The 15,130-nt window shown below is 36.2% G+C and overlaps 1 protein-coding gene across 3 annotated transcripts in view; it reads left to right on the top strand.

Annotated features, from left to right (window-relative positions):
• LOC139141248 (titin homolog) overlaps window positions 1-15,130 on the top strand; it is a 172,942-nt gene that overhangs the window by 14,965 nt on the left and 142,847 nt on the right. For all 3 annotated transcript variants that reach the window (XM_070710876.1, XM_070710883.1, XM_070710888.1), the window contains 2 exons: window positions 1,805-3,527; window positions 3,869-4,342. In XM_070710876.1, coding sequence (XP_070566977.1) covers window positions 1,850-3,527; window positions 3,869-4,342 — 2,152 coding nt within the window. In that variant the 5' untranslated portion in view covers window positions 1,805-1,849. The remainder of the gene's footprint in view (window positions 1-1,804; window positions 3,528-3,868; window positions 4,343-15,130) is intronic.

Below are 15,130 nucleotides of genomic sequence, written 5' to 3'. Positions count from 1 at the left end.
ATATGTTGATGACTATAATGGAGGAGTACCGGTATATTCTAAAACAAATGCTACAAATATTGACTGTCTTGAGATGAAATAAGGTTTGCGTAGGTCTCATTATTGATGACATTTACCAGTCAGGTAATTCACCTTATCTACTCTATTCATCAATGAATAGAGTAGATTGACACTCACTCAATGTGGCCCAGAGTATTGACAAGTTTCAGTGACTTTTTTTAAAGTGTTGGCTTTTCTGTAAAGTGTTTTACATTAGCAAAGTTAGGTGTGTAAAAGTTCCTCCTTAGACAAAGCTATGCAATACGTTGAGCCCTGTGTACAACAGTGCTCAGGGCTGAAATGTGAGATGGTTTACAATTGTTTACCATAAAATACATTCTCGCGAGCCAGAGCATAATTTCCGTTCTGCTGACCTAAGCAAAAATCAAGCTCTGGCAGATTACGTCGGGAAACCGCGGAAGTATGAATAGGGGTTAATTAATTATTCATGAGAACATATCAGAATTAGCCAATCACAAATCTGTTTTACAAAGTCATGTCGGGTCGTACACCACAGATCAGGTCCTTTGTCTGTGTGTACACGATCAAACTTTGCAGGCTCTGAGATTCTCTGGTTCTGTTCCGTATATATAGCATTAGATCCGACAGCTTTCAAAATTTTGACACTTTTTCTGTCATGATCAAGGGGTGCGGTGACACTGCGTGAATACAATGGCTTCGGTATGAGCACAAGGGACCACGGCCTGCAATGAACCCGGCCCGGCTTCACTTCAACATCGTCCCCGTATGCGTACCGTATACGTGTATGCACCCTGCTGAACTGCAAACCCATGGAGCAAACAAAACCTCTTGATTTGATTCCGTTATTAGCCTAACTTTTTATGATGAATTAGTGAAACATAATCAGACTTGAACAACTGTGCAATTTGCCGAGGATTGTGATTTCGGCTGTAGAGACGATCGGGAGCCTAGTGTACCGTTATGTCAGAGCAGATGCACTAACTCTAGAGAAAGTGGCCAAATTTTTACCATTCATACGTTTCAACCTCCATGATTATACCAATAGCACGATAAGAATGCTGTCAGTGTGAACCTAAATGAAGTGATCGATACATAAACATTTATACATAATTTGTAGTAAAGGAAATTTATGATCGATAGTTTTAACTAACGTTTTAACACAACGTGTTGTTCTACGCCTAGGTCGGCAACTGTGTGCACAGCGAGGCATGAGGCCCGCTACTGCAGTTATGCGATACCCTTTTATATAGAGCTCGTGAAACACGATGGGGACGGCCTGCCTGTTAGCATACAGACTTGCCACCGCTGGTCCTTGCGCAAAGAAACCTGTCCTTTCCCTGTGTGGATAGAGCAGTTGAGTCCAAAAACATTACACATTTACACATAGCGCGCTCTTCGTCGACAGTGAGCGTAGTGCGGTGGTGAGCACCAAGATCAGCCACGTCGTTGTCTATCGCTCCGTTCATCCAGCGCCGGAAACCAGTGATAGATCTGCGTAATCAACCACGGCCTGTAAACTGGTAGCGCTAAGCTGTTGCTGCAAAGAGACGCGTGGTTTATGATGATGTATAAAATAAGGTGTAGACAACAAATGGCTTTAAAATGAAATCAAAACATTGTTCCAGAATAGTCAGCTCTACAAGCAATGATGTCAATATATTTTCCATGGATCTTTCCCTTGAACTTTGAACTTTATTGTCCGAGTATTACTTTAATAGAGAACATGGAGATAGTCAATACCGTTCTAATGTAAAGCAGTAGTGAATTTTCAAATTATTTCCAGGATAAGAAGCTCACAATCCAATCAGGGATTTTACCAAGAAACAAAATGGAAGGATCTGCAGCACTGATTGTAACATCATGGAAAAGCAAATCATCTTGCCCAGCTATTTGGAAAATAATCACAGATTTCTGTGAACATACACTGAAGGAGAAGTCTGAACTGTCAGCAGTTTACTGCACTGTCCTTGTTGAACTGAGTGAAGAACAGAGGGAAGATGCAGCAAGACATGGAGTTACATTGATGCCAGCAAGAAGGCCAAAATGGTCTAAGCCAGATGAAGATCCACCTGCAATCCATTGGCTTCTCAATCACAACAATTACTATCCAGGACTTGCCAAGTTAGAAGGTATCACACATGTGGTTGGTTTGTCTGCAAAGACACACAATGCTGCATCTGCAATACATGAAAGTCTCTTTAAACAAGCCAAACTTCTCCAAGTACCTTCTCAGCCTGCAGTATTGTTTGTTGGACATTCCTGGAATAAAGATGAGCTGGGTCTGACAGAATTTCACATAACTCTTGTCCAGGATTTCTGTGAAAGGAAGGCCAATGCAGGAGAAGATCTGAAAGCCTACTCTACTGTACTTGATGTCAAAATCAGTGATGCCCAGAAGAAAGATGCTGAGAGCTGTGGTGTTACCTTGATTCCAGCACAACGAAAGGAGGGAATTGGACCAAAAGACGACCCCTCAAGATTAGAGTGGCTGTTGAGTCATGAAATCCACTATCCTGACCTTGGTGATTTGGAAAATATCCAGTATGTTGTTGGTTATGCTCCAAAGACAGGACAAGCAGCAGCTGACATACGGAAAAAACATTTCAGAGGTGCGAAGTTAGTTTTAATCAATCATGCCCGTCCGGAACCTAACTGCCTGCAAGCTGAAGAGTACGGAATGTCAGAATTTGCAGGAAAAATGCTGCAAATGGCAAGCGAGGCAGACATTCTGTTTTCAATTGGACCCTATATCTATGATTATTTTAAGAATGCATACAGGGCGGAAGTTCAGGGTAGAGACTTGTCAGACATTCCACATGAGGAGATTCTTCCGAGACCAAACAAGTGTTTCTGGGTGAAAAATCCAAAGGAAGTGGAGGTAACACAACACCATATACTTACATGTGGACAGATGGATACTCAAGAAGCAATAGAAAGGTATAAGCCTATTGCAACTTCAGTTGGTACAGCCGCTAATCTTCAAAAAGCACATTACAGAAGGCAACCTGAGTGGAAAATACAAGGAGTTTCTAAAGAAGCTGGCAAGAATGAACTGAAGTCTTTAGCTAAGGCATCTAAAAGCAAATACATATATCCAACAATACAGCCAGGGCACTCAACAAAGTCCTTACTTACATCTCTTCAACAGTCTCATCTCTGCCTTCCTGCCCTATGCTATTGGGATTACAGTTTTTATGGTTTGGAAGCAATGGCGTTTGGTTTGCCTACTGCAGTTGATGAAGAGTCTCATCTGGCTCACTTTGTTATGAAATATTTAGATCTGTGGGCTGATTACTGCATTGTTAGAAATGGTGAGGATAAACTATCAAGTAAAATAACACAACATTTAGAACAGATGCCAGAATCTTTCAAGAAGGCAAAGGCTCTGAAAATGGATCTCCAAAACTGTGAAGCTATTACTCAAAGTTTTGCCAAATTTGCATCAGTGTTACAAGGATCAGTACAGAAAGAAAATCAAGATGGCTGTAAAGATCAGGAGGAAATAGGTAAATATTTATTTGTGTCTAACATCAAATGTCAAAAAAAGTTGGAATTCTGACTAGATTTCTAGTAATTCAAAATACTATGTCTTATTGATATTAAAACACTGTACAGAAAACCATTTCATCCTTTTACTCTGTCCTGTACCATATTTAAGTTCACTTGACAATTCTTTTATGATACCCCTCTATTCATTAGTGCAAAGGAAAACAAGCTAAAACACTTAGAAAGTCAAATGTGCATTCATGAGAATTTAAATTAAAATGGAAAAACTAACACTAAACGACCTATCATCACTGTACTATGAGTTATAAATATTTACACCATCTTTATGATCATACTTCAGATTTCTCGGTTAAAGTAGCCTTGGATGAGGAGATGCTGCAAAAACGTCTCAGAGAACTTGAAAAACAAACCAAAGCCGTCTCTGTACAACTTAGACAGTTACAGGAAAGGAAGAAGAATGAGTTGAAGGCTGCATGGGGAGAATGTGAACAAGGACTGAAACGCAGAGTACAAGCTATGCTGGCAGATGAAGACAGCTGCAATGAAGTAAAGAAAGTCTGCAAGGAGAAAGTTGGTCTGGATCCAAATACTTTGGCAACAAAGTCTTTGGGAATCTTGCTGAAGATTTTAACACTATATTATCTCTACCGAGTAAAGCAGACTTGTATATCTAGAAATCTTGCCAAAGCACTGGAACCACTGCTGATAACAGATGAAATGGGAGAGATTGCTGCCAAAGTTGAAATAACACTGCGGTTGAAGGCTACATATGACACAGTGAAGTTTGAAGAAATTGAACTTTTCTTCATCAACCGTAAGTTGTTCTAAATTTTGTTCATTTAATGATCACACAAAATACTTGTAAGGCAATTTGCCATTTGTTTCAGTGCACGTTAATGTTATAGCTTTTATCACAGAATTTATGTGTTTTTGTTAATCATAAAATTCACCTTTCACAAAATTTAAATGCTAGTTTATTCGTCATAAATCACAATAATAGAATATATCCTAGTGAATGCACCCTAGTTTGACAAGGCCTAGGATTACCTGAGGTGTTAAGAAGCTCATGAGGTGTTTTGTCTTTTGTCTTCTTTTGAAATTGCAAATATGTTGCTAGATTTTTGGATTACATCAACACGAGAGGTTAAGAAACATACAATGCACTTACAAAATATAACTGCCAGTATCCCATAGGTAATTTACTAGACATTGCCATGAAACATCTACATGGATCTCAACTTCCATTATCTATGAGAAAACTAGAAAGAAAATACTGTAATTGTATACTCCACACTGATTAATAGCCAACATACTGGTAAAGTTGCTATGGTGTAACCAGATGTGAACAAAAAACCTCCCATGTTCAAGTACAATGGAGTAAAATTGTCTGTAAATTGACACTTTTTAACATAATGATTGAAGGTCATTATGTTATTGTGATGAGTTGAGTTGACGTCGGACAGTGAAAATTTTCAGTAAACGACAAAAAGTCAAAAACCGCTGATTAGACTGCATTGATATTTGGTACAGATCTTCAGACCATGTTGAAGGTTCTGATTTCTTAAAATGGAGCCAAACGGAGCAGCGGTTAGATAGTGTAGGGAAATTGCTAACCCCTTTTTAGCTCCCATAGCCATATGTATATATGGTAATGGAAGCTATTCTTATAGGCTAGGGAACTGTCTGTATGTCTGTCCGTCAACATCAAAAACTCCAAAAACCGCTGCACATTTCATCTGGATATTTGGTGTGTACATGGATGATGGGCTGTAGATGAGATTTTGTTCAAATGAAGTTGTCATTGCCAAAAATATGCAAATTAAGTGAAAAATGTAAAAACAGTCAAAATTGAAAAACTCAATAACCACTGAGCAGATTACATGAAAAATTAGCATGTAAGTACTTTGGGCTGACCTGAAATGATTGTGCTTTTTTTTGATTTTTTGATATTGTTGAAAATATGCAAATTAGTGCCGAAAAAGGCGTTTTTGGTGAAAAATCTTCTTCTTCATAACCGCTGGTCAGACAGCTCTGATATTTAGTTTACAGGTCCGTAGGGATAACCCAACTTGGATTTGTTCAAATTGTGATGAAATATGCAAATCTGTATTTTTAAGGAATTTTTTTGTCATTTTTGGTCAAAAATTTATTTCATCAAAACCGCTCGTCGGACAGCTTTGATATTTGGTATACAGGTTCCTAGGGGTTCTCTTAGTGTGATATAGTGAAATTTGATGAAATCTTCAATTTTTGTATTTTTGGGTCAATTTTTGCCGTTTTTGGTCAAAATATTTGTTTCTCAAAAGTTACTCATGTGATAGCATTGATATTTGGTATACATTTTTATACATAATTATGATGAAATCATCAATTTTGTATTTTTGCAGCTAATTTTGCCATTTTAGGTCAGGCCATCCTGAAATGAGCTATCAAAGATCTCAACCTTCTTCATCAATACATATGTCACAAAAAGTTGCTCTCTACATAACACAGCAGAGCTCTGTGGACTATTGGGTCGCTTGTTTTTTCAAAACCGCTGGTCAGACAGCTTTAATATTTGGCTAACAGGTCCCTAGGATGACCTTAGTGAGATGATTTCATACAGTCAGGAAATACTTAATTTTGTATCCATGTCTATAGTAGCTTCAGGGACATTGGCCCTATGTTTAAGATAATGTGGTGATTCAGTAAGCATTTGAAATGGTAAACTGTATTTGGTGTTGAAATGCGGTAAAAAATAATGAGAAAACATAGCTGAGGTGATTTCAGCAGGTTTGGTTTCCAACAAATATATTCAAAGTTTTTTTCAATGTTAAAGAGTGATGGAAGGGGGGGGGGGGTCCTGGCAGATTTTGAAAAACAATCCAAACAAATGTCAATAAAAATATCAGCCACAGGTTTGTCAAAAAGAAAAGATGGGATAGTGGGGAAAAAAGAATGTACAATGTATCGAATAAAAAAGATATGTTCCTCATCAATCTTCCAGACAACCCCCTTTTATCTAATGGTACACCCCTGATGTATTTTCGTGTGCAATTACCATGCAGTGTATTTTAGTTTAAGATGTCAATCAAGTTAGGTAAGGATTTGAAAGGAATAGTCAAGTTCACCACAGTTAAATTTCTTAACTTTGTCTCTTGTGTCATCATCCTTGTGTAATTGGTTAAGTTTGTAAGTTGCTCCAGATGTGGATGTACCAGCTGTTCTGGAAGAAAACAATGTTTACTTTTCCCTGTAGGGTTTCTGAGTTAATGATTGTATGTTGAAATCTCTCCATGTATCTGGTGAATGGGCAAAATGTAAATATTGGTTGCATGTTATGCATTTCAGTCTATGTCAAATATTGTAAATGAAAAATCAAGAACAGTTTGCTGTGTGCTTGTAAAAGATAACATGTTTGTCAATACATATTAAAACTGCCTTGCAGTTTGATTGTCTTAAAAATTATCACAGAAGTAGAAAACTAAAAGAAACTAATCAAATTGCTGTAACATATTCACCCTCAGTGTCTGTAGGCCTATACTTAACTATTTTATCATTACATTCAGCTTTTTGTTATATCTTTATCACTCTCCATGGGCCAAGGCACACTTGGGGTCAGTGTCATCACTCTGTGAATGTCAGTCTGTCTGTATGTATGTCCATGTTTCATACAATTGTTGGTTTGTTTTGATAACTATATGGGAGCGAACAGTGATATTGTCACTATTTTTAGCTCACATTTGGTTATACCAATGTGAGTTTATCTTATAAGCTGAAGTCGATGGCGTCTGTATGTATGTGTGTATGTATGTATGTATGTATGTATGTATGTATGTATGAATGTATGTACGTACAGTATGTCCGTCAACATCAAAAACACGCAAACCGCTGCACATTTCAGCTTGGTATTTGGTGTGTGGATGCATCCTGGGCTATAGATGGGATTTTGTTCAAATGAAGTCTGCATTGCCAAAATTATGCAAATGAGCTTACAAATTGTGAAAATGGTCAAGAATTAATATCTCGAGAACCGCTATTTTGATTGCTTTGAAAATTTGTGTGCGAGTACCTTAGGTGAACCTTATACAGTTTTATGAATATTGCGAAGATATCCCTAATTTTGTATTTTTACTGAATTTTTTGGTGATTTTTGTCATTTTCAGTAAAAATTCTTTTTCTCTGAAACCGCCAGCTCAAATCGCTCTCAAATTTGGGTTGGATCTTTAAAAGGGTGTTCCTCTTCTAATTTGTTGAAATTATGACAAAATTGAGAAAATTACTATTTTGGAGCAATTTTGTCATTTTTGGTCAAAAAATCTTAAACAGTATTTTCTTTTTAAAACCCCTGGACAGACAGCTTTTATATTGGGTACACAGACGTACAGAGATGGCAATAGTTAGATATGTGGAAATTGTCCTGAAATATACAAATTTGTATTTTTAAGACAATATTGTCATTTTTGGTCAAGAAAACTTGTTCTCAAAATTACTTGTTTGATAGCTTTGTAATTTGGTATAAAGTCCCGAGGGCTGTTATTAGATACATTTTCTGCTCAAAGTGTTGGGAAACCCCCAAATTTGTATATTTTAGGTAATTTTCTCAGTTTGTGACCTTAAATGACCTACATCAACCTAGGATATGTTGTGAGACAGTTTTGAAGGCTGTGAACATAATTTTGTCATATTTGGTATCAGTTTGTAGGAAAATTTGATCCAGAAAACAAAGCTGAGGTGAATTATTTCATTGCGGACCAATTCTAGCAACTTTTCTACGTAAGACATACAAGAACTGATGAGGAAAAATAATCGCAATCATACCAATCCATAATCCAATAACGCTAGGTCAAAATTTGTAAGACAATAGTTGTAAACATAGACACAAAACAGCACAGAACAGACAGTAAATAGACGGTACACAAACAAAGTCATATTCATGAAAGAAAGATATATGGACCTCTGGCCAGAAGACCAAGAAGTGATGTCAGGTGTTTCGAAAATAGTAAGCGCATCCTGCCCCACATGTGGCACCCGCCATATATCAATCTGTAAGTCAGATAGGTAGTGGTCACTAACTAAGGCCCCATGTCACCGATGCCATTAGTGATCATTTGTCGAAGAGAGATATCGTATTTATCAACCAGCTTGTGATACCTGCCAAAAAAGCGTTTGAATGTAGAGACAAGTCTTGCTCTGGTGTAACCTTGATTTAACAGTTTGAAAGAGAGATGGCCATGTCTCTCTACAAAATCACCATATGAACTGCATGCTCTTGCATATCGAATAAGCTGGAAATGTATACCCCATAAGCAGGTGAGAGTGGAATATTACTGATGAGGTGTGGAAAATTAATTATACTAAAGTTGAAATCATCTCTCTTGTCATATAGCCTAGTAGAAAGGTGACCATTAGAGTCAAATTCAAGTAAAATGTCCAGATATGAAGCAGAAGAGGCCGTTTCTGTAGTCTCTTTAATCTCCAATTCTGGGGGATAAATCATAGCGAGATATTTACTGAATTCAGAGTTATTCAATGAAATAACATCGTCTATGTATCTAAATGTAAGGTTGAAAGTACGAGCTACAGAGACCTTTTTCTGCTTGATAAGGTTCTGGATAAATTCTGCCTCGTATGAGAACAGAAATAAGTCGGCAAGTAAGGGAGCACAGTTAGTGCCCATGGGAATTCCTATACACTGTTGGAAAATGTGTCTTCCAAATTCAACAAATATGTTGGCAATGAGGAAATCAAGCATACTGATAATGTCTTTCTCGGTATAAAACACTTTAGCGTTAGTTGTATTTTTAACAAAATATGTAGAATTATACCCTAATACCACATATTTGTAACAGCGTGAACCGTTTTTGTAGAAAAATGCTTGGTTGATGATGTTTTTCAAGCGCTCTTTCAATTTATCATGTGGTATTGTGGTATACAATGTGGAAAAATCGAAAGTTTTAATAGATGTTATTTTTGAAACAGATCTTGATTTCAAATTTTCCAAGAGTTCCTTCGAATTTTTAATATCCACATTTGATTTATACCACTCCGAGAAAAGACAACATCACAGTATGATTGAAGTCCCCGTTTAACAGTACAAAGAACAGAAGTCAGTATCTTCGATAACTCTGTTGTTGAACATTTTGAAGATCCTGCGATAAACCTAGCTTTGTAAGGTGTTTTGTGGAGCTTTGGTATCCAGTATAAGCTAGGCAACTTATTATGGTCATCCTTTGTTGTAATATTAAAATTATCCATGAATGACTTATGGTTTGCCAAAATTTCAGATTTGTTGAACATTGATTGTCTGTAAGTGGAGTTGGTGGAGCTCTTAGTTACACCAAGTTCGTCTATAAGACATTCAAAATAATACTTCTTACAGACAAATACAATGTTATTGGCAGCTTTATCAGCAGGGACGACAACATATTTGTCATGGATATCATTCAAACACTTAACAGCATCAGGATCTTTAAATACTTCCAGATGTTGAAATCACCGCCCACAGTGGAAGGCATTTCACCATCTGTAACTAACTTAAGTGCTGTTTACATTAATGATAACACTCATGGCATTAATTAAAAAATCCCCAAGGTTGTAAATATATTTCCTGTCATCTGGCGTTATGTAATACCAAGGGATGGAACATTTGATATTCAGGAGGGGGTAGGGTCTAGAAGATTGATGAGGTAGCATTACTTTTTTACCAGATGTCTTGTACATTTTTTTACCCACTCCCACCTTTTCTTCTTATCAAACCTTCTCTGTCTATTTTTTGTTGTTGACATTCGCTTATGTATTTAGGATCTACTTGTCCCATTGCTATAGAAGTTGATATGCATGTTCCTAAAGATGACCTCCAGTACCTAAGTTGGAGACCTTATATGCTTTTGTCATTCTTGTTTTTCCTGGTTTAAATATTTCTCGAATGGACCAATTCAAACCAAATGTGAGCACACTGTCCTTGACGGTATTTTTTAACTAATTGATTTTTAGGGGTCTTTCATATATGTATTTTTAGAAAGTACAATAATCCTGCATTTTGGACTGTTTTATGAGTTGTGGAACAGAAATGTGGTTTTGATGAATGTTAGAAATATGCAGGATGGCTGATTTGAAGTATCAGAGCAATAAAAAAAACATATTTCATATTTTAGATTCTTACATTTGAGACGACCCTAGACATTTGTCATATGACTTACTCACATGACTAACTACTTGACCTATTTATACGCGCATTGATTTCAAGACCGGATGTTCTATGTACATGATATAGTGGCAGAGATTTGTAGTGTCATTTAAACATGGTCTGTTAGCATGGAAATAAGATTTATTTGTGACTTCAGTTCACTTCTCATTGATAATGGTGATGCTTTGTATATGCTACATGGAACATTTTTTGTGTCCCTTGACTGTGATAACAGCCTGAGACAACAAAAAACTTCCTCAAAATTGTTCTTGATTTTGTGTCCCAACATTATCTCACATTTGCTCACTTCAATCAAGTAAACATCCTTGAGTCAATATACAGTCACTTTGACATTCACATTCCAGTGATTAACTATCCACGACATCATATGTTACAGTCTTTACTCTTAGACAATGAAGTTACAAGTTTTAGGTTAGTTATCAAGCTAGCACCAGCATCTGTCCTCAGCATCTGTCCTTGTGTTCTCACAGGAAATTACAGGGAACAAAAAATTATTTGAGAAGTTTCTTTCCTTTAAATAGAAGCTATATTACAATTAAAATCTGTCATGGATGGATTGCTGTCAAAATGAAACACAGTTATTGCCCATTAGCAACAAATCTATGGCAAGATTTATGTAAAGTTCATGAACTTACACAAGGTATTAGACAAAAAGATGACCATGACTTTGCTGCCCTACTTGCTCATCTTGCCCCCTTAAATTGACTTTAATATTTATATACCTTATTGTAATATCAGTGGCAGGCAAGATTGGCTTTACGTTTCCACCACCTTGGTAGGGACCAATTGCTGTGGTGGCCTTCTACCAACCTTTTAGCAGTTATTCAGTTTATTCCTATCTTAGGGAGCGTTCAGTTATTATGGCCAGGGGTGGGCCAGCAAAATCAAGGGGGGGGGGTGTCACCTCAAATTTGAAAAACTTCAAAGGGGGGGGGGGGGTCATGTATTTTTCAAAAAGAGGGGGTCACTTAATTTTCATAAGTATCCGTCCGTCAAAAAGCAGTGTCAGTGTTTAGAAATATTCTGGGATATAAAAATGATTCGGTGCATGATTTCATTCTGTTCAACTGTAAATCTAAACAAAATTACAATTATCTGTCACATGAAAATCTTGACTGACAATTCAGAGGCTTGTCTTATTGTAAATCAAGCTCACTGTACTGAGTGCAATGAACAATTTCTATTACTTACATATTAGAGATATAACAAGTTTTGTCAGGGAAATTATTTAACAGTTACCTGTACTGAGACTACTAGTACCATGAAAAGTTAAATAATACTTTTAGGTGAAATTCCAATATGATAATTGTTGTCCACATCTGAACTTTTAAATACCCTATTTGAATCAAGTACATTTGTATCAATTATCAAACACCTATAAAAGCACAAATTAATTTAGTTAAGCATTGTAAAACAACTATTCTTAGTTTTTTCTTAGACTCCAATGTATAGTGAATCAACATTTCGGTGAAATTCCAAAATACAATTTCTTGCACACATATCAACCTTTAACCATCCTAGGCTAACTAAGAACTTTAAAATGATTTATCGAATGTCTATAAATACACAGATTTTGATAGTTTTGTATTGGAAAAAAATTATTCATATTTTCCTCTTAGATTCCCATGTACAGTGAATCTACATTTTGGTATAATTCCAAAATCCAATTTCTGGCAAACACATCCATTTGTTACCACCCTAATCTAATCAAGTACATTAATATCATATTATAATCGAGCGTACATAAATACATGGGTTTACCTATTTTTGTATTGGAAAAATTATTCATACTTTCCTCATAGACTCCCATGTATAGTGAATGGACATTTTCAGTGAAATTCCATAATCAGATTTCTTGTACACATAATATGCACCTTTAACCATCATATTCTAATCAAGTACAATTATGTTAATTATTGAACGTCTGTATACCGGTATATACAAGTATACCAAGTTTTTCATTGGAAAAAAAATTATTCTCAATTTTATCATTAACTCCCATGTATAGTTGATCAACATTTTTGGTGAAATTCTAAGGTCAAACTTTTTGTCCACATGCCAGTTGTAACAACCCCATTTCATTTAAGTACATTTATGTAAATTATCAAATATCTATAAATGCATAGATATAGTTTTGCATCGAAAAAATATTACATAGTTTTCTCATACATTACCATTACATACATTATCAACAGCTGATTTTGAATTAAATCCAAATATAAAAATTTTGTACACACACGCTTTCACACAAATATTGCAATCCACCAGCAATTTCTATCTAACCTCTTTGAGAGGTAATTTCAAAATTATAGCAAGCCAGAAGGGAAAATCTGACAATTAACACCTTGTGAGTTTCTAAGGAAGGTCATTTGAAAAAATGTAAGCTCTTTTTATTGGATTCTATCGCTTCATACCCCACAAGGTGTTTGTGTGTGCAGCTTTACTCAAGCAATGTGGGGGAGGAGGGGGGGAGGGGTCATGAAATTTTTGTCATCTTGAAAGGGGCCGGGGGTCATCAATTTTTTGGTACTTGGTAGGGGGTTCACTTATTTTGCAATGACTGATACGCAGGAAGAATTTGCCGGCCCACCCCGGCCATAATAACTGAACACTCCCTTAGTTTCAATTACTACTTTCAATGTTTATTTCATTCAGATTTCCTTAGCTTAGTGTATATTTTTGTTATCTGAATTACTGTCAACTTAGCTTTGCTACACTTATTCTAACCTCATTATTCTTACACTACTGTTATACCTTGTACCCCAAATATTTTTCAAAAGATGCATACATGATTGTCACTCATCAAACCATTTACAAATATGTCTTCTACTTTTTTCTCCATACACATATACATGTCCCTTTCTCACAAAAATGGGCTTAAAATCGCAATGTGAAAAATGGTCTTTCAGCTATATGTTGCACATTGACTTCGTGCTCTGTCTAATTCACAGTGAGTAGGGTTGTTGATAAATGCCAATAATAATGGGCGGTCATTATGTCCAAGTGCCATTGGCGGTATTTTTCTCTGACAATATGCCTATGTCTTCTTCAATAATCAGCTTAAAGAATTCATCAAATTTGGTGCAGCCACTTCTCGCACACTTATTTAGCAGCAAAATTTAAAAAATAGCGTCAATGACACTGTAGCTCCCATCCTGGACTATTTAGTGTTTGTTCTCTGGTCAGATATTTGAACATGTGTGAAAGGGATAAAGTGCATGAAGTGAAAATACTTAAATGAAATGTACTGGAGACAGTGAAATATGTTTAATGTAATTATTCAGAATATAAAATGGAAAAAATACAGAATTAGATATATCGAATACTGTGATACAACCATTAAATCAACAAGTCATTTACAATGACATAGTCCCCACTTGTAATAGGAGTATTAGTCTTGATGGGGCAGGAAAATGTGGTCATTAAGAAGTATCACTGGAGTGTATATGTTGAGTTGTTGAGTTGAGTATAGGTCTATGTCGTTGTTCCCAATTTGAAACACATGAGGCATGTCTAAGTTATGGTTCTAAATCGGGAAAAAAGATCAGACCTCTAGCAGTATTGGCCAGCCAAGAAATACATATGTGCATTATAAATGAGGTACAAGATGTGACATCTTAAGGTCTAATATCCTATCAAAATTGGAGGGTAGAGAACTTGTGGTTACTGAGATATGCATATATATGTATAATCAAGGTCAAAGGTCATCGAGGTCACATGACATTTTGAAAAAAAAATTATATTGCTAATTAATCCCTATATGCCAAAAAATCAGATCTCTAGCTCTATTCGCTTGCCCAGAATTAGATGTGTACATAATTAATGAGGTAAAGCGTGTGTTGTCATAAGGTCTCCCATCCTACTAAATACAAAGGACATAGCACTTGTGGTTACTTATTTATTGACATAAACATATATTTTAGGTAAAAGGTCATCGAGGTCACATGACATTTAGTCAAAAAATTTCTCTCCTATAGTTATCCCTATATACCAAAAATCAGACATCCAGCTCTATTGTCTCGCTCAGAATGAGATATGCGCATAATTATTGAGGTACAGTATGTGGCGTCATAAGGTGTCCAATCATACCATACATGAAGGGTGTAGCACTTTTGGTTACCGAGTTACGGAAAAATATGTATATTTGAGGTCAAAGGTCACCGAGGTCACGTGACATTTTGTCAAAAAAATTGTTTTGCTAAGTTATCCCTATATACCAAAAATCAGACCTCTAGCTCTATTGGCTCGCTCAAAATTAGATATGTGCATAATTAATGAGGTACAATATGTGGCGTCATAAGCTGTCCCATCATACCATACATGAAGGGTGTAGCACTTGTGGTTACTGAGTTATGGACAAATATGTATATTTGAGGTCAAAGGTCACCGAGGTCACGTGACATTTTGTCAAAA

The sequence above is a fragment of the Ptychodera flava genome, chromosome 1 (assembly GCF_041260155.1).
Source record: "Ptychodera flava strain L36383 chromosome 1, AS_Pfla_20210202, whole genome shotgun sequence".
NCBI classification, from domain to species: domain Eukaryota; kingdom Metazoa; phylum Hemichordata; class Enteropneusta; family Ptychoderidae; genus Ptychodera; species Ptychodera flava.
Note: the sequence above shows the minus strand (reverse complement) of the source record. Positions and strands in the feature narration are given on the sequence as shown.